Source organism: Ahaetulla prasina, chromosome 4, assembly GCF_028640845.1.
Source record: "Ahaetulla prasina isolate Xishuangbanna chromosome 4, ASM2864084v1, whole genome shotgun sequence".
In the NCBI taxonomy this organism is placed as follows: domain Eukaryota; kingdom Metazoa; phylum Chordata; class Lepidosauria; order Squamata; family Colubridae; genus Ahaetulla; species Ahaetulla prasina.
In genome coordinates, this window is record NC_080542.1 from 94,812,876 (window position 1) to 94,833,409 (window position 20,534).

At 35.7% G+C, this 20,534-nt stretch overlaps 1 protein-coding gene across 7 annotated transcripts in view; it reads left to right on the forward strand.

The window, feature by feature from the left end:
- The window catches only part of SLC4A7 (solute carrier family 4 member 7), a 117,134-nt gene that overhangs the window by 56,937 nt on the left and 39,663 nt on the right, over positions 1-20,534 (forward strand). For 6 of the 7 annotated variants that reach the window (XR_009154827.1, XR_009154826.1, XR_009154825.1 and 3 more), the window contains exons 7-10: positions 659-997; positions 9,153-9,268; positions 12,896-13,053; positions 13,602-13,689. Coding sequence is in view for 4 of the 7 variants with exons in the window: in XM_058180144.1 (XP_058036127.1) it covers positions 659-997; positions 9,153-9,268; positions 12,896-13,053; positions 13,602-13,689 (701 nt within the window). In the remaining 3 variants the exon portion in view is untranslated. The remainder of the gene's footprint in view (positions 1-658; positions 998-9,152; positions 9,269-12,895; positions 13,054-13,601; positions 13,690-20,534) is intronic. The other variant, XM_058180146.1, reaches the window with a different exon arrangement.

Here is a 20,534-nt window from a genome sequence, read left to right on the forward strand (position 1 = left end):
CTAAAGATCTAAATGGCTAACCAGAAATTGAATAGCTTTCCAGTGAATTGTTCATTATAGTTTGAAACTAATAATAAATGCAGGTTTTTAAAAGATGCTCATTAAGTATTTATCCTTTATTCTATTGTGAGGTTACATCTGTCTGGAACTGTCATATGCATTTTTATAGTTGTGGTAAGGATACTGATTATCAATTTATTACTCATTCATGTAGACATGCGTGTTTTTGTTCACTGCATATTTTCTGAAATTTTCATTAAGAAAGAATTTTAATATTTTATTGCATATTCAAAATAAATAGATTTCTATTATAAGCGTAGCATTCTGGTTATGGCTGTAAAAACTATTAATATTCTGTGATTTGGGGGAGGATTAATTCCATTCATAAATCAATCCTGTGAATGGTTTATAATATTGATATTTTCTTCAAAGCTGTTGAACTGAATTAATCACAATTTATATCTATATATGACTTAAATGTTCATTATGTGTTAATATACTGTATGCTGACTTTTTTAACATCTAAAATTCTGCTTAGCACTCAATATTTTGCTTCTCTCACTTATAAAATTATGCCTTTAAAATCTTTTATAGTATCAGATGTTATGATGTTATGTTTCTGCTGAATATTTTCCTCACTTTATTTGTTTTATCTCAGGGGAAGGCCTTTCAGCCTCCCGCCATTCTTTACGAGCAGGTCTCTCTGCCTCAAATATTTCCCTGAGAGGAGAGAATCGTTTGTCCCTTCTTCTCAATTACCTACTTCCGGGATCTCCAACAACCTCAAGGAGTACAACCCCTTTACCTACCCCACAAAGCACTCCACCTTCCAGTCCTAGGTGTGATTCTAAGGGAGCCACAAATTTCCAGCCAACCGAGCATCAGGTGTCTCCTTCTAATGATGATATCCCTAAAGTAGTAATTCATCCACCTGAGGAAGATTTAGAAGCTCAGGAAGGCAAGAAGAGGACAGAGGAAAATAGTGACATAACACCAGGCAACTATTTGAACTCAAATTATCCATGTGTGGTGCTTTCTGCAGCTGAATCACTCCCACTGCAAAAATTTTAATCACACAGCTTTAGCACCCATAAATTGTACATCTATCTGCTATTTGTTTGCATGCCTCATTATTTTTGCGTGATACTTTCTCGGAGAACTTTATTTGGTATTTTGAAATATATAAGAGATTTGATCCTTAATATTAACCTAAATATTAATACATTGAAAGCAATTACATGTGTGAACATTTCTCCATACTTTTTTATTTCTTAACAAAATGAAATCATTCAGCAAGTGCTCCTGCTTTAAAAGATAAAAAAGGTGTGTGTGTGTGTGTGTGTGTGTGTGTGTGTGTGTGTGTAAGTTACACATTTGTAAACTACAAAATGGTGGCCTTTTTCTCATTTTCAAAACTCTTAATTCCTATAGGGAAGGTACACTAAGAACCCAAATATCATGATCTCTGTTGTGAAATTTCTATGTAATTTCAATATTACAGTAGTATACTAGTAATTATTAATGCTACTTTGTGCATTACATGAGACTCTGAATGGCAGTACAGAATATTTTATACTATATGATACAACAATTGAAGAGATATTTAAATAGAAAGAGAACCCTGCAAGTCTACTTTTTTAGGCTCTAAAAATAAATTGTGTGATAAGCCATTTCTTGTAGTATAAATATGGTATGGACAATTCCTGCATGATGCTTCTTTCTTGGATTTCCTGAACTTTTCATACATAGATATTTGTTAACTTCAGAGAATAATACTCTGGCTAAAATGTGACTATTTAACCATAATCATTGGTTCAATTTCAAGTTACCATTTTCTTCATTTGCTTAGTTATATAAAACATTTTATCCTTTAGCTAAAGAAGCCTTCAGAATAACTTTGAAAGATGAACATTGTCCTTGATATCATGATTATAATTAGGCTATAAAAATCACGTAGGAATAATGAAGTAATAAAAGTTGCTTACAATTGCTAAAACACAGGAAACAGTTTGTATATCTTTTGAGCAGAAGTTTTTTAGGGTATGCATTTTCATAATTATTATATTGCAATTATATTTCAACCAGAAATAGATTTCTACATATCTACAATGTTCTCTTTAATTGATACTGAATTATTTTTCCAATCTTCAACATATGCACACATATTGACTATGACCAGTTGCTTGGCAGCTGCTTGAAATTAAAATGAACCTTCCTAGGGTTATTGGAAAACATAATTTGGAAAAGATAATAAAAAAACAGATCTGTAAACACATAGAAATGAGTAAAGTAATAACTAGAAGTCAGCACAGGTTTGTTAAAAACAGATCATGCCAAATCAATCTTATTTCATTCTTTGACATAGTGACTAAATTAGTAGACCAGCGAAATGCTGTTGAAATAGTATACTTAGAATTCAGCAGGGCATTCGACAAGGTAGACCACAGCCTACTTCTTTGTAAGCTAGAAAAAAGTGGGATAGATAGCATCAGTATCAGATGGATTTGTAACTGGCTGACAAACTGTACTCAATGACTAGTTCTTAAAGGTACTATGTCTGCATGCAGGGGAGTAACCAGTGGGGTACCACAAGGTTCTGTCTTAAGCCCAGTACTCTTCAAAAGAAAAAACAAGAAAGTCCAATTGCCTTCTGAAAAAGCTCACTTTATATCTTTTATCTCAGGGGAAGGCCTTTAAGCCTCCTACCATTCTTTACGAGCAGGTCTCTCTGCCTTAAATGCTTCTGCCTCCTGCCAACTTAGCAGTTTGAAAGCATGCAGATGTGAGTAGATAAATAGGTGCCATTTTGGTGGGAAGGTAACATTATTCTGTGCGCCTTGGCATATAGTCATGCTAGTCACATGAGCATAGAAGTGTTTTTGGACAGTGCTGGCTTCCTCATCTGAAACGGAGATGAGTACCAGCCCCAGAGTTGGACATGACTGGACAGAGGAAACCTTTACCTTTAAAGTTATACAGCAGTGTAAAAAGTGACTTCTGACCATTTTTCACACTTACAACCCAGTGGTGGGTTGCTCCCCGGTTCTGTCTGGTTCTTTAGAATCAATAGTAAAAGTGGCAGAAAGCTCCACCCACCCGCCGGGACATCATAATTGATGATCTGCACATGTGCAGAGCATGCATGCATGCATGTGCTCCCGCTGTGAACCATTAGTAAAGGTAAGTAGAACCCACACCTCTTACAACTATTGTAGCATCCCCCTCCGTCATGTTGTCAAAATTCAGATGGTTGACAGCTGACATGTGTTTTATGATAGTTGCAGTGTACCAATGCTATGTGATTTTTGAGATCTTCTGAGAAGCAAAGCCAATGAAGAAGCCAGATTCACTTAAAAACTGTGTTACTAACTGTAGTGATTCACTTAACAACTGTGGCAAGAAAGGTCATAAAATGGGGGCAAAACTCACTTAACAACTGTCTTGCTTAGCCAAAGAAATTTTGGGTTCAATTATGGTCATAAGACGAGGACTGTCTGTTCAACACAAAAATCAAGACTCAAGTTATAAGTAGCCAATGTAGCATTGCAGCATTGCAAATAATTCCTTATAAAATAATATATATTAAAATTCCAGACTTTGGGAATACAATGAGTGATACTTCTACAATTGTACAACATGCTGAATTTATGCAAAATGATCTAGTATTAATTCTAACTTATAAATCCAAATTATTTTGGTTCTACTTCATTCTATCTCCCTGTTTCACTACCAAACAAAACATATACAGAGTTTTATAATATTATGTTGTATATGCTTTGACTTAAAAACAATGTTTTTTTAAAATCAAAGCATCCTTTATTTATTTATTTATTTTATTTTATTTTTTGAATATACATCAATATCAATCCATAAACAGTGAGGCACCTGGGTATCATTCATTTGAATACAAGTAGTACTAATAATATTAATATTATTTGTTATTTAAATCATAATTATGTAATTGTAATAATATTCTTTTACATATTTGTATTAAAATATAAGCCTTCATTATTTAATTGTTCAACATTTTAGTCTCCCATTCTAATAACAATAACAGTACCATTAGAACATACATAATATTACCATCTTTCAACCTCTAATTTTCATATCTAGCTATTACTTTTAATATATTATATAAAAATATGCATAATAATATTCCCCTCTCTTCAAGCTCCTAGTAAAGCCAATCTTGTGTTAAAAAACATTTCCTCTATCCGTCATCTCTTGTAAGTTTTAATATTTCAATTCTTACTCATTTTTTGATTTGTCTCCCAAATTGGATCTTCTTTTCTATCTACATCTTTCTTGTTTAAGTATTTCTTCCATCTCTACTATCTTTTGATGCCAAACCTCCAGAGGATCTGCCCAACTCTCCATTTTCCCCCCCAAAATATCTTTCTGTTTATCTAGTATCATTTTTTGATCTTTTAGCATGTATTTTCCCTGAATTGCTTCGTAAGTTTTTATTACCTTCTCCATCTTATCTTCTTGTTTTGTTTGTTTATTTAATTCTGTCTTTTCCCATTTCCTCCTCTATTTCCTGGGCTTTTTTATCATTATTCATTATCCCTTGTGAAGCATTTTCTAACTTCCCATTTATGTTATTCATTAATCCCATTAGTTCCCTGTGATTCCTTGTCATAGTATCATGAATGCTTTGAAACATCACCATCAATTCTTTTTGCAACCTACTAATTTCCCACTGCTGAAACATCTTGCCTTCTTTTTTGATAAATCCAAATATCGCTTTTTGGATTTTGATAAATCCAAATACCGCTCAGTAGTCTGTCAATGCCCCAGCATCTCAATTATTTTTGCCCTCAGAAAGTCGATCTGGAAACCATTTACTCAGTGCTGATGTTGGTCCTCCGGAAATACAGTAATATGGTTCTTTATGTCCCACAGTTAGTGTCAGGCCTGGAATCCATCTTTTGCATTAGATCTTCAGGCCTGCTACATTTAGTGCTGCGGGAAACTGGGATGGGGGATTGTATGGAGCAGGGGAATTTTATAATCATAATAACATTCCTTTCTCTGAGAGTCAAGGACATCTTGCCCTGCACCTGGTGCACCTGGAGAGGTGTGACTGGGAGGCACCTCCACTTGGGACAGTGCATTGATTGGGCCATGTGATGGACATGTGGGTGTTGGGCAGGGACTTGGACTTTCCTATGGGTGTGGAAAACCTGGAAGCTTTCATATTTGGGTTTTCCCAGATGTGCCAATATGACATTTCTAATAAAATGGAACTTTGAGGAATTCCTAGACTCAGAGTCTTCTTTCATTGGGGGTGTTACTTGGAATCTTGACAGTTAGTCAATTTAGCTCTTTTTAGGTAATTCAGGAAAATTTCCAAATGTCTCCTTAAATCCCCGCTATAAGTTCATTCATAACTCCTGATATTTAAAAGTCACTTTATTTAGATGTCTTCTGTATTTTCAACGTTAGAGGTCCAGTAGTCATGGAATAGATAAGTATAAAGCAATAGGTAGCACAGCAGTCCTCCAGATGTTACTTCCACTTTCTTCACTGTCACAATGGCTGCCTCTCCTCTTCGTTGTTGGATGAGAGGCAATTAGCCCTGGATCAAGCAGGAGAGCAGCCGCTCTCCACGACCTGTAGGGCACCCCTCTTCATCACCCATACGGGGTGACTTTAGCCCCTTATGGGGCCTTCCAACGAAGGTATTTGGTGCAAGTTTGTGGAGCCCCTCTTTTCACGTCAGATAGTGCCGTGACGTCAACCAGAAGTTGAAATCATCCTTTATTAGGCTGTCATTCTGCTTCTGGAATTTACAATTTGCAATTTTTAAAAAAGTTTATTTTGTAATTAAAAATTATGACCTTGATTCTCCTAAGCATATTTTGCTGAAAATATTCTATAAATCTTTGGCACTCTCTCTTTCTCTCTCTCTCTGTTTCTATCATTCTCCCTCCCTCTCTCTCTTTCTCCCTCTCCCTCTCTCTCTTTCTTTCTGTCTCTGAGGTGGTTCTTGTGTTGATTTAGCACTCTAGTACATATCTGCATCAATGTTTGGCTGACCTTACTGATCTTAGAGTTGATTTCTTTGTCTAAAGATTCATCAATCAAGATGATGTTTCCTAAGTATTTGAAGTTATTTACATTTGTCAGCTGGGTGTCATCAACAGTGATTTTTGGTTCTATTGGTTTGTTATTTGGCATGGGCTGGTGAAGTATTTCAATTTTTCAGTTCAGGCTTATAGTCAGGCCAAAGAGCATAGCAGCTTCAGAGAATTTGTTCAACATCAACTGTAGATTGTGGTCTTGTGTGCCAACTATCAAAATAATAATTTCAGTGCATTCTTTTTAAGTGATTATGAAATAACCAAATCATTTAAAATCAGTATGAAAAATAGGAAAACTAAAAATTTTAACTATCCATTAGAAACTGAACTACAAAAGAAATTTACATGTGTCTAAGGAAGAATGTCAATGACCTATTACTGGTAGTTCTCGACTTACAACAGTTCATTTACAGCTGTTCAAAGTTACAATGGCAATGACTTATGACCATCACAATTTTATCACAGTTACAACCTTTGCAGCATCCCCATGATCATGTGATCAAAATTCAGATGCTTGGCAACTGGTTCATATTTATGACTATTGCTGTGTCCCAAGGTCATGTGACTTCCTTTTGTGACCTTCTGATAAGCAAAATCAATAGGAAAGGCAGGTTCACTTAACAACTAATATACTAACTGCAGTGGTTCACTTAACAACTGAGGCAAGAAATGTCTAAAACGGGACAAAACTCACTTAACAAATGTCTCACTTAATAACAGAAATTTTGGGCTCAGTTGTGGTTATAAATCGAGGACTACCTGTACTAGAAAACTAATCTCTTGCTTTTCTTAAGGGTGTTAATTGTAGTGGTAAGTAATATATCTTTTAATATCCTGAATTTGATAGATATATATCTTTGTTAGGTTAACAAACAGCTATTACCTAAAAATGGGTTTGAAAATAGGGCAGAAAGTAGTGTCATTCATAAAGTAATAGTGTACCAACTATTAAATTATTGACTTTAATCAAACTTCTAGTACTGAACAAGGTGAAGTTTATTTTAGTAATCTGAGTGTGATGGAATTAAATATTTATGAGCCTTGATAAATTCTTTTCCAGATCAGTTGCTATTTTTTTACTTGTTAGGTAATATCTCATATTTCCTTTAAGAGGTCAAAGCAGCGTTACAAAGTTATTACAGAATTTCAGAAGATTTTGTTCTATCAGTGCTGTAATTGGTAGGGCCGTGGTAGCTCAGGCTGTAGAAGCCTGTTATTAAAACACAGCAGCCTGCAATTACTGCAGGTTCAAGCCCGGCCCAAGGTTGACTCAGCCTTCCATCCTTTATAAGGTAGGTAAAATGAGGACCCAGATAGTTGGGGGGGCAATAAGTTGACTTTGTAAAAATATACAAATAGAATGAGACTATTGCCTTATACACTGTAAGCCGCCCTGAGTCTTCGGAGAAGGGCGGGATATAAATGTAAATTAAAAAAAAAATTCATTTATCAAGAATGATCAAGGTTATTAGCTCTAAAATCAAGTCAGAAACACTGAAGTAGATAGCTGAGAATTAAATATTTATTTAATACTTTTTAAGAGGGCTTATACTGTGGTGGTAATTGCCTCTTTCTCTGTCTGGAAATGTGAGCATTCCCTGAGCTATTGATACTGGTCTAGATATCCAGAATTGGTGGGGTCTCCTGGATCTATTCAGGCAGAACACTTGACAATAGGAGCCAGAATAAAGTGCAGTCTAATAGCTTTATTCATAGAAGGGGATCACATAAATTCATTTACTTTTTTAGGAGGTCATGATACCACAAAGTTTTAGAATCCCTAACATATATAGTTCATCTCCTCAAAATTATATATGTTCATATTACATATTGGCCTCTGCTAGGTTTGCCTCTCCTTGGCATGCTTTGTTTTTTTTTATCATGGGCCTTTAGATATTGAACTATATTTCTTATATCTACTATTGGCCATGCTGGCCACAGCTGCTGAGTAATACATGGAAAACCAAAGATTTCCTACTCCTATTTTAAATGATAAAAAGTTTGTCATGTTTCTCATTCTGATGTGTAAAACAATTACATCATGGATCTATTACACAAAATTGATATATTGAATACAATTAATAATTTTCCTCTTGAAGATTAACCTATAGTTTGCATTCCTAAACATGTCCAAAAACTAATATTTGGCTAGAATGATACGGTCCAGTGGAGAAACAGAACATTTTGGGATCCTCTGCAACATTCTGCTTCCAGAATAATGTACATATCTATTATTTTCCTATTTTGGCCATGAAAGTCAGCTGGGCTTTCTCTCTCTAGGCTCAACTCACCTTACAGGGTTGCTGTTGTGGGAAAATAGGAGGAAGATGTGTTGGTTATGTTCTCTGCATTGAGTTATTTATAAAAAATAATAAAGGCAGGATACAAATAAGTAAAACTAAAATAAAAAGTAAGCAACCATTTAAAATTAAATTTTATTATTTCTTATTTTCATAATAAATTTCATAAAAATATGAAATTTATATGGTCACCCACTCACTTTTCATGATTCTAGGTGGCTTACAAAATATAAAACTAATATACTGAATAAAACAATAACCTCCACCCCTAATTCAAACTTTATTTAGAAATAAATGAACTATTTGGATCATGGCTGAGATCCTACTTCTAACAGTTTCTTGCTTTAGGGCTGCACTAATGGATGATTACTAACTTTCTAATGGTTCACTGTGATATAGGATTTATTTAAGCATTCTAAAGTACTTTTTGCTTTATTGTGTGATTGTTCCAGGGAATTCCAATAAAATTACGACATTCTTATAATTGCATGATCCACATTGGTGGTTAGATGCACATTTTAAAATTTAAAAATAATACCTTTTTGTGAAGTTTGCAAAAGGCCATCATTTAGGTAATAGCTAATTTTAACACTTAATAAGCTTTCATTGTTTTCCAGAAAAAATAACTTGTTTGGCAATTTTGGTACTAATGCACTTTTTATTTATTAACTTTCACATTTGCTTTTAGAAAGCTGTCACAATTGTTATGTAAGCATGCCTATTTCTAGGTAACTATTTTAAATATGCTTCTTTATTCTAATTTTAGGGCTCTTAGCATCACCTCAATCTGCACCTGGTAATTTGGATATTGGAAAAAATGGAGAATTTAAAATTAGTGGAACAGGAGGGAGTAGAGAAAACAGTACGGTTGACTTCAGCAAGGTAAAGCTTTTAAAGGAACACACAGCTTTGTTCATTTTATGGAAGCTTGCTTTTCTCTTTTGCACTTGTATTATATAATCTAATCTCTAAAATAAAGTTCTAGAATAAATTAGTAGCAACTACAGGTATATTTTAGTAATTACCTGAAAGAGTATCATTTAGAGACACTTTGGTATAATGCTTAAAAACAAAAGAAATCAGCGGATTAAGTTCTAGTTCAACTTTAAGAATGAAGCCAACTGGTAATCACTTCAAAACATTTCTGAAAATATTGCTAAGAAAACTTCAAGAGTTTGTTCAGGTAAATCACCAGTGTTCAAGGTTGACATTTATTGTACATACATACATAGGCTGTGTCACTTTTGTTTTGTTTTGTTTTGTTTTGTTTTGTTTTGTTATGTTATGTTATGTTATGTTATTTATCACATGTGATAAATTCTACATAATTGCTTAAACATATCATTTTATTTTGTACGTTGTAAGCTGAGAGTCTACTGAGTATAGTGTTATATGTGAAAGAGGAAAGAGGATGGAGAGGAAGACGGAGTCAGGGTTAAGTTGATGAGTGGAAGATTCCGGATGTGGTTGACTTACTAGAATGGGACAGTAGTAATATAGAGAAGAATCTACCTCTATGATAACTAGACATGAGGCTTTCTCTAATGTTCCTCTTCAAAGAGAATAGTGTGAACAAATTGTTAAAAGATCTGAAGTCTTGACTAGGTAGAAATTCTGAATTAGCATTCAGTGTACTCTGAGCAGTCTACCGTCAACCATGGAAGCTCAGTGGGTGATTTTTGATCAGTTGTACTCTTTCAACTCAACCTATCTCTCAAAGTTGTTTAGGAGAAAATAATGGAAGGAGTGCTAGCATATTGTCTTGAGGTCTTAAACAGGAGGCTGGATGTATCAAAAATAAATTGATAAAATGGTTATGTGGCACTTCATAAAAGTTCTCATCTAAAATTGTAAAAGGTTGTAAATGTCTTTCAAAATAACTTGCTATTTTAATAATATTTCATTTTTTGTTATTGTTCAGTAGCCATAATAGTTAAAGGCAACAGCAAAAGCACAACTCATCTTGCACAATTGAGGTTTACTATTTTTTATTTTATGTTGCAGCTTCCTTTTTTTCCTGATTATCATGTGAGGGCCATAATTAGGGTAGCAACAAATGTAAATTGAGATATATTGTAGAAATTTATCCATGAATCTTGTGTTATTGTTGTTGTTATTGATTAAATATGTATGCCACCAAATCATCCAAATTCATGGTGACTTACCACAACATTAATTATAATAAAATATTTATGATAAGAATAAATCACAACCCTACCTAATTTTCACATTGTTAATTGAAACTATTCCTATCAATTTCTTAAGATTTCCAGGTTAAAACACTTTTCAAATGCTTTTTTCAAATATTTGGTACTGCTGTTAATAATTAGTGTTAGTAAATTTATTTTCTATTTTAAAAATTCACTATATGTATATGTATTTTAGTTATTAGAGCAGGGATGTCAAACTCGCAGCCCATGGTCCAGATGCTTCACATGCTGGCCACGCCCATGCCCTGTTTAGTGAAGGGGAAAAAAAGTTGTGATACATCATGTGATGATGCCGTGATGATGAGAGTTTTTCACCCCTTACTAGAGCAATATATTTATGACTTGTCCACTCATATTCTGATACATGATAAAATTGTTATCATATAGATGGTTCTCAAATTATGACTGTAATAGAGTCTGCCCATTACAGTTCTAAAATGTTGCAGTCATTAAGTGAGGCGCCAGTGTGATTGCCTTCTCAATAGTCGCTGTTCTGGCCATCTCAAATGTGGCTCCTAAGCAATTGCATAGGTAAATTGACCAGAGTGAAAGAGCTGCTTGCTGAAAAAGGGTAGACAGCTGCTCTACTCCTTAGCATGACACTACAAAATTAGAAGGTCTTTTTCTCCTGCCTGGAACAGGACAGAGAGGAGGTGCAATGTGCAGAAAAGCAAAGCTGTCCCAGCTTCGCTTCTCCTTGCAGCATGTTGTTGCCCTGCTGGCTCTGGGCTAGAGAAAAAGAGACAGAGAAAGCAGCTTGTGTCCTAACCCTGTCAGCTTCTCTGTTGACTTGTAAATGGTGATCACATGATTGTGAAGGGCTTGGTAACCCACTGTAAATGTGAATGGATTGCCAAGGGCCCAGAACACAATTAAATGGCCCATAACTTAGCACTGGTTGAATGTCCATTCAGTGCCATTGTTATGTCAAACAGTTACTGAATGAATATTTGTAAGTCAAGGACTACTACCTGCATATGTTTCTGTAATACTAAGATCATTGACTTTTCCTTCAGTGTAGTGGGCTATAAGATTTATAGAAGAGTCCCTATCATGTCATTGAAACTCTGCTGTAGCATAGACACAGCCCATTTTAGATGTATATACAGAATCCTGAATGGAGTACCTCAGCTATCATTGTCACTTCCAGGTATAATATGAATAAAGTGCATTTAGAACTGTAAGTGAGGTAGAACCTCTGAGTTTAAATCAATAGACTATTGTAGGTTCAAGGCCCAAGTACACAGTTAAAATCTGTATGTTTCCCTTTTTATTCAATAATCTACACAGAATTGCTTCCTTTAGTGCAGGGGTCACCAACTCCCTGGGCCACGGACCAGTACTGGTCTGTGGCCTGTTAGGAACTGGGCCACACAGCTGGAGGTGAATAGCAGGCAAGTAAGCAAAACCATTTCCACTTGTCCATGGAAAAATTGCCTTCAAGAAAGTGGTTCCTGGTACCAAAAAGTTGGGGACTTCTGCTTTAGTGTAAAGGATGCTAACTTGTAATGAAGTTATTTGTATAATTTATAATATAGTATTTCTCTTTTCAATATTTTGGTTCCAATATATAAGTCAGGAAAATGATGTAATTTTGCTTAAAAGTTCTCTTAACAAAACAAATTTATATAATAGTTTAACCATGGCAAATGCCACTATTCTAGCTCCTCTGTCACAGCTTTTATATTTTTACTTGGCCTGTTCTTCTCTGCACCTGCCTTGTCTCCTGTTGGGCAGAATTCTGCCTCCTGGCACTGTAGTTGTGGCACACTTGGTGTGGGACTGAAGAGGCCAGCTGTAAGTGTTTTTTTTTCTAGATAGCTGTGTAACTGGTGTGTTAGTTTCAGTGATTTTTGTGTTTCTGTCTTTATGTGACCAATAGTTTGTATAATGCTATATATTATGTTGGTGAGTTTTTATAATTATATACACAGTTCCCATGTGTAATTTGAAGAACACTATTGTATAAAGAATTAATTCTCCATAAATGTTCTTTTTAAGATTGAATTTAAAAAATGAAGCAATTGTGTATATAATTACATTGATTTAGTGGAATTTGTAGTTATTTAGTATAAAACCATGATATTCCCAAGATAAAATTTTAGTAAATTTTTGTGATTGTAACATAGTTATGAAACACAGTACTTATACGTATGGTTATATTAAAATGTTATTAAACTTCATAACATACATCACACTTTAATAATACAGTATATTTTGCTTGTAATTTATTTATAAATGTCAGTTTCAAAATCCTTTAGAATATTTTAATATACTATTAATCACTCTTTGAAAATAGGTGGATATGAACTTTATGAGGAAGATTCCAATAGGTGCAGAGGCATCAAATGTGCTTGTTGGAGAAGTGGATTTTTTGGAGAGACCAATTATTGCTTTTGTGAGGCTGTCTCCAGCTGTGCTTCTCACTGGTCTCACAGAGGTTCCTGTTCCTACACGGTAAAATAAAAATATAATGTAGTAAAACTTTAATTTTCTGTATAATTTTTAATCTATATTGTATGATTCAACAATTTTTTTCTTCTTAGAAGTTGTCTCTTTGTTGTGAGTTTATCATACTGGTTTAAAATCTTCTATGCAGATTTTATCATGGTGATTTAAAATCTCTTTAACTTCATAGTTCATACTTACAATACTTGAGTTCTCTTTAGTGACAAGTATGGTAATAGTGGTTGTAGTATTTCATAAGGCATAACAGAATACAGGATAATGCGTAAACAGTTACCAATACTACATATAAAATGTGCATTGAAATATAAAACATCAGAGCAGTGAACCATTTAAAAACACAAGTGATGAATAAAATTAAATTATGTATGAGCAAATACTGGGGTGGCTCTTCCTATGACTGGAATGCAACTCATAGAATTTCTAGTTGTTGTTATATGTGCAATATTCAATAGTAAAATTTCTATTTGTCATTGACAGATGTTATTGAATTCCAGTTTTAATGTTTGACCTTGCAACCCTTTTTCATAATTCCACAGTTTCCTTTTTCTGTTGCTGGGACCAGCAGGTAAAGCACCTCAGTATCATGAAATTGGTCGATCAATAGCAACACTCATGACTGATGATGTGAGTACTGCCATTTATTACATACCCCCAAAATTATTTAAAATAGACTGGAGTCAATATGCATTTTTACAATTGACTTAAATTTATAATGGTAAAATACAATATATCATCTTATGCACAAATATTTATGAGTACATACTCATAAGCGCATATATATTATGCCTTTCCCTAGTAAGTGGAGAGATGAGGTGCTATCTGCAGGACTATGTTTCACCATTTCAGTTAGCTCAACTTGTTGGTATTGGATATTGGTATTGGGAGAAGCCGCTGGATATCCTTCAGTTTTGGGAAGTTAGATAAGTCAAAGTCCAGAAGTGTTGGTTCTCCATGATGGGGCCAATCCTCTGGAATGGCTGGAATGGCTTCCTGCATGAAGTTGGATTACCTCTGATGTTATTCATCCTCTAGAAGCAACTGAAGAGGAAGTTGTTTCAAATGGCATTTGGGTATTGAAGTTTGGTTTTGTGTTGGATTGTATGTGTTTTATAGTGATGTTATTTTCTTTTCATTAGCTAGATAGAATCCATGTGATTACAGTGGGATATGAATTTGATCAATAAAAATAAATTTCCTTTGAATGAGACAATGTTTATTTCTAAAGCACAGTAGGAAATAATTAATAATTAATTTATTTATTAATTAATAAATTAATAATTTATTAATTTAAAATAAATTAAAAGAATATAATAAGAAAAGAAATTGAATTATACAGATTGTCCTCAACTTACGACAATTGAGCCCAAAATTTCTGTTGCTAAGTGAGACAGCTGAGTGAATTTTGCCCCATTTTATGATCTTTCTTGTCACTTTTGTTAAGTGAATCAATATAGTTGTTAAGTTAGTAACACATTTGTTAAGTGAATCTGGCTTCCCCATTGACTTTGTTCGTTAGAAGGTCATAAAAAGTTATCCCATGATCCTGATACACTGCAACCATTATAAATATGAGTCAATTGCTGAGGATCTGAATTTTGATTACACGATCATGGCGATGCTGCAGTGATCATAAGTGTGATAAATAGTCATAAGTCACTTTTTTCAATGCCTTATGTTAGTGCTTTTTTCAGTGTTATAACTTTGAACAGTCACTAAATGGATTGTTGTAAGTTGAGGGCTACCTGTATATAGTTTATACCAATGCTGTTCTTCATATCTATCCATATCTTTGTCCTTATTAACTAACCTTCTTTCTATAACATCCATGAACTTCTTTGTACATTGTCCTTTTCTTTTGTTTTTAGTCTTCTATTTCATTTAACTCATTCATTTTTATTGTTTTGCTTTGCAATGTGTATAATTGAACTATATGCCCAAATCACTTTGAAGTAATTTCTTCTAATAATTTTCATTTTATATTCAGTGCATTGTTCAATATTTATTAATTTTTACCTTATCCCGCTTTTCAAGATGGCGCCGATGAAGGCTGCCTCGGTGAAATGCTCTCTAATGGTTTCTTTATCTCTAATTGTTCTCTGTGACTCACTACGGATTTCCTACTCACGAGACCATCTGCTAAAAATTAAGCAACATTTCTTTAAGGAGCAGCTTTCTTTGATCTCACCCCCGCCTGTCTTTACAAACACGGAGGAGATTCTAACACAGGAGGAGGCAATTCCCACGGAGCCATGGATTACTAAAAAAAACAAACGACGGAAGCAAAGGAAGAGAGGTAAACGATCTGGGATCTTAAACAGATTAAGAAATCGCATTAAAACTCTTCTGCCTTCAATTTTCCTAACAAATATACGCTCACTTGCAAATAAGATGGATGAAATACTCCTCTTAAACAAATACTATTCTGATTTTTGCAATTCAGCAGTTCTATGCTTCTCTGAAACCTGGTTAAATGAATCAATTGAGGATAGCAGCCTGAACATTCCAGGGTTTCAGATTGAACGATCAGACAGGATTACAGAAACATCTGTAAAAAGAAAGGAGGAGGCTTATGCCTATATATTAGCAGAAACTGGTGTCAAGATTTTAAAATAATTTACAAATTCTGTGACAACAATTTAGAAACTTTAATTATCAACTGCAAACCATACTATTCGCCTCATGAATTTTCCTCATTTCTTCTAATTGCTGTTCACACCTAAACTTAAGCAGCTACGACATTCCAAAGAGGAAGCCTACAGAAAAGGTGATAAAATGCTGTACAATCAGGCCAGAAATGCACTAATAAGGGAGATCAGCAACAAAAAGAAGCTACTCTGAAAAGCTAAAGAATCAGTTTTCAGCAAATGAACCAGCAAACGTGGAAAACTCTTAAAAATATCACCGGCTATGGAAAACCTCCTTCCCAGTCTGAAGGTAATCAACAACTGGCAGATGACCTGAATGAGTTTTACTGCAGGTTTGAAAGGAAACTACAGCCACCTATCTGCACAACTCCCATCTCAGACACACCAACAACAGCCAAGCCTCCTACAACTGACCCCATTTCATTGGGTTTACAACCCCTAGTGATCACAGAAAAGGAAGTGCAGGACCTATTTCACAGACAAAAGCCAGGAAAAGCTCCAGGCCCAGACAAGATGACTCCTTCTTGCTTAAAAGTATGTGCTGACCAATTGGCCCCCATCTTCACCCATATTTTCAATAAATCACTAGAGATGTGCTATGTTCCTTCTTGCTTCAAACGCTCTACCATTATCCCAGTGCCGAAGAAGCCCACCATCAAGGAACTGAATGACTACAGACCAGTTGCTTTAACATCTGTAGTCATGAAAACTTTTGAAAGGCTAGTGCTTTCCTACTTGAAAACCATCACGGATCCGCTGTTAGACTCCTTGCAATTTGCATACCGAGCAAATAGATCAACAGATGATGCTGTTAATATGGCTCTGCACTACATCCTACAACATCTTGAGTCTCAAAAGACCTATGCAAGGGTCCTTTTTGTAGACTTTAGTTCAGCATTCAATACCATCATTCCAGACATTCTTCTAACTAAGCTAAACCAGCTACAGGTACCGGAACAGACTTGTAAATGGATCACAAGCTTCCTAACAAACAGGAAGCAGCAGGTGAAGCTAAGCAAGATCACATCAAATACCTGTACAATTAGCACAGGGGCCCCCCAAGGCTGTGTGCTCTCCCCACTTCTCTTCTCTCTGTATACCAATGACTGCATTTCCAACGATCCATCTGTTAAACTACTGAAGTTCGCAGATGACATAACAGTGATTGGTCTCATTCCAGACAATGTTGAATCCGCATATAGACAAGAGGTCGAACGACTAGCCTTGTGGTGCAACCAAAACAATCTGGAACTGAACACACTCAAAACCGTAGAAATGGTGGTAGACTTTAGGAGAAACCTTTCCATACTTCCACCTCTCACAATACTAGACAACACAGTATCAACAATAGAAACCTTTAAATTTCTAGGTTCTATCATATCGCAAGATCTAAAATGGACAGCTAACATCAAAAACATCATCAAAAGGACAACAAAGAATGTTCTTTCTACGCCAACTCAGTAAGCTCAAACTGCCCAAGGAGCTGCTGATTCAGTTCTACAGAGGAATTATTGAGTCTGTCATTTGCACCTCTATAACTGCCTGGTTTGGTTCTGCAACCCAACAAGAAAGACACAGACTTCAGAGGATAATTAGAACTGCAGAAAAAATAATTGCTACTAACCTGCCTTCCATTGAGGACCTGTATACTGCACGAATCAAGAAGACGGCCGTGAAAATATTTACAGATCCCTCACATCCAGGACATAAACTGTTTCAACTCCTACCCTCAAAATGACGCTATAGAGCACTGCACACCAGAACAACTAGACACAAGAACAGTTTTTCCCCGAAGGCCATCACTCTGCTAAACAAATAATTCCCTCAACACTGTCAAACTATTTACTAAATCTGCACTACTATTAATCTTCTCATAGTTCCCATCACCAATCTCTTTCCACTTACGACTGTATGCCTGTAACTTGTTGCTGGCAATCCTTATGATTTATATTGATATATTGACCATCAATTGTGTTGTAAATGTTGTACCTTGATGAACGTATCTTTTCTTTTATGTACACTGAGAGCATATGCACCAAGACAAATTCCTTGTGTGTCCAATCACACTTGGCCAATAAAAAATTCTATTCTATTCTATTCTATTCTATTCTATTCTATTCTATTCTATTCTATTCTATTCTATTCTATTCTATTCTATTCTATTTATTTATTTATTTATTTATTTATTTATTTATTTATTTATTTAATCAAATTTTTATACCGCCCTATCTCCTGAAGGACTCAGGGCGGTTTACAGCCTGATAAAAACACAAGAATAAATACAAGATAAAAACAGTATTTAAAAAACTTATTGAATTAGGCCAGATTTAAAATTATAATTAAGATAATAAAAAAACCCATTTAAAAGCAAAAATTTAAAATTAAAATTCTAGGCCAGTCCTGCGCATATAAATAGATGTGTCTTAAGCTCGCGGCGAAAGGTTCGAAGGTCAGGAAGTTGGCGGAGTCCTGGGAGAAGTTCATTCCAGAGGGTGGGAGCCCCCACAGAGAAGGCCCTTCCCCTGGGTGTCGCCAGTCGGCACTGCCTGGCGGACGGCACCCTAAGGAGTCCCTCTCTGTGAGAGCGTACGGGTCGGTGGGAGGCAATCGGTGGCAGTAGACGGTCCCGTAAGTAACCCGGTCCTATGCCATGGAGCGCTTTAAAGATAGTAACCAATACCTTGAAGCGCACCCAAAAGGCCCCAGGTAGCCAGTGCAGCCTGCGCAGGAGTGGTGTCACATGGGAGCCATGAGGGGCTCCCTCTATCACCCGCGCAACTGCATTCTGAACTAACTGGAGCCTCCAGATGCTCTTCAAGGGGAGCCTCATGTAGAGAGCATTGCAGTAATCCAAGCGAGATGTCACGAGTGCATGAGTAACCATGCATAGGGCATCCCGGTCTAGGAAGGGGCGCAACTGGTGGATCAGGCGAACCTGGTAAAAAGCCCTCCTGGAGACGGCCATCAAATGGTCTTCAAAAGACAGCCGTCCATCCAGAACGCCCAAGTTGCGCACCCTTTCCATTGGGGCCAATGACTCGCCCCCAACAGTCAGCTGCGGCTGCAACTGACTGTACCGGGGTGCCGGCATTCACAGCCACTCCGTCTTGGAGGGATTGAGCTTGAGCCTGTTTCTCCCCATCCAGACCCGTACGGCTTCCAAACACCGGGACAGCACTTCGATAGCTTCGTTGGGGTGGCCCGGGGTGGAAATGTACAGCTGAGTATCATCAGCATACAGTTGGTACCTCACCCCAAAGCCACTGATGATCTCACCCAGTGGCTTCATGTAGATGTTGAACAGGAGAGGCGAGAGAATCGACCCCTGTGGCACCCCACAAGTGAGGTGCCTCGGGGTCGATCTCTGCCCCCCTGCCAACACCGTCTGCGACCGATCAGAGAGATAGGAGGAGAACCACTGATAAACGGTGCCTCCCACTCCCAATCCCTCCAACCGGTGCAGCAGGATACCATGGTCGATGGTATCAAAAAACCGCTGAGAGGTCTAATAGGACCAAGGCAGAGGAATAACCCCTATCCCTGGCCCTCCAGAGATCATCAACCAACGTGACCAAAGCCGTCTCCGTGCTGTATCTGGGCCGAAAGCCCGGATTCTTTGTTTATCTTTGTTTATCTTTGTTTGTATTCTTTGTTTATCACACAAAGGTTTTAAATGCCTTGTATATAAATGAGCAGAATCATGATATAACGAACACTTATTTTCCTTTTTTTTCACAAGTAGTTATTCTGGCAAGATAACAAATTACTATCCATTACTTTTCTATTAGCAGATCTGAACAATTATCCATCAGTTATCCTATTTTTAGTGAACTTTCTGCTAAGGTACCCAAATCTATCTACTTGCTCCAGTTTTACCTTTATAACTTGCCTTTGTTCCTCCATTTTCCCAATAAAACACAGCTACTTTGGTCTATGGATTTGGAAATTAATCTATCATACTCCTCATTGTATCATTTTTATTTATTATTTATTAAAATTCACTTATTAAAAAGACTTCCCAATACCTGAAGGTCTTGAAGGTCTGAAGGGTAATATAAAGTAAAACACGCACAAAATGTAAGCTGAATACTACTAAAATTCTTGTTCCTGTAACCTTTAACTGGGTGAAACAGATTATCACAGGGTAACAATTTTTGAACCAAGGTACCTCAAATGGGCTAACTTACTTAATGTAGCCAAATGCGGAATCTATGAGACTTTTTAAAGCTGAAATTTGGCTGATTTTCTAAAACATTATATGAAGTAAATGTTATCATAAAACAGTGTATGAAATAAAACAAAATGTCATAAAATATTTTCTGTGCTGACATTTGACTGCACTATATAATTCAACATGGATGATTTTAAGGCAGATACATCTCTGAATGTATCCCATCATTTCCAGGGAAGCCAATACACTAGAGGTTGTCATTGTTGAAGGCATTGAAGTAATAATAATAATAATAAGTATGGTATGGTAAGGAAATATCTTCTAAAAGGAGAGGTGTAACAGGTCAGAGGTTATCCAGTGAAAATATATAGATAACTTCAGAAGTATAAAAATAAAAATATCATATAAACTAGGAGTAGTGCTAGTCTAATTAAACTAATGAAAAGTTAAAATTATGTTAATTTTAAAGTTAATTATAATGTGTTAATTTTAAAGTTAACTATAATGTGTTTTTATTTGTATCTAATCATTTTTATATTAAACTTACATGAAATTTTTAAAAATTATTTTTAAGTGAGGTTAACCATTAAGTATTTATACAATAGTAATCTCTTTCATGGAATGAGATGGGTGTATCGGGGACTATAAAATAT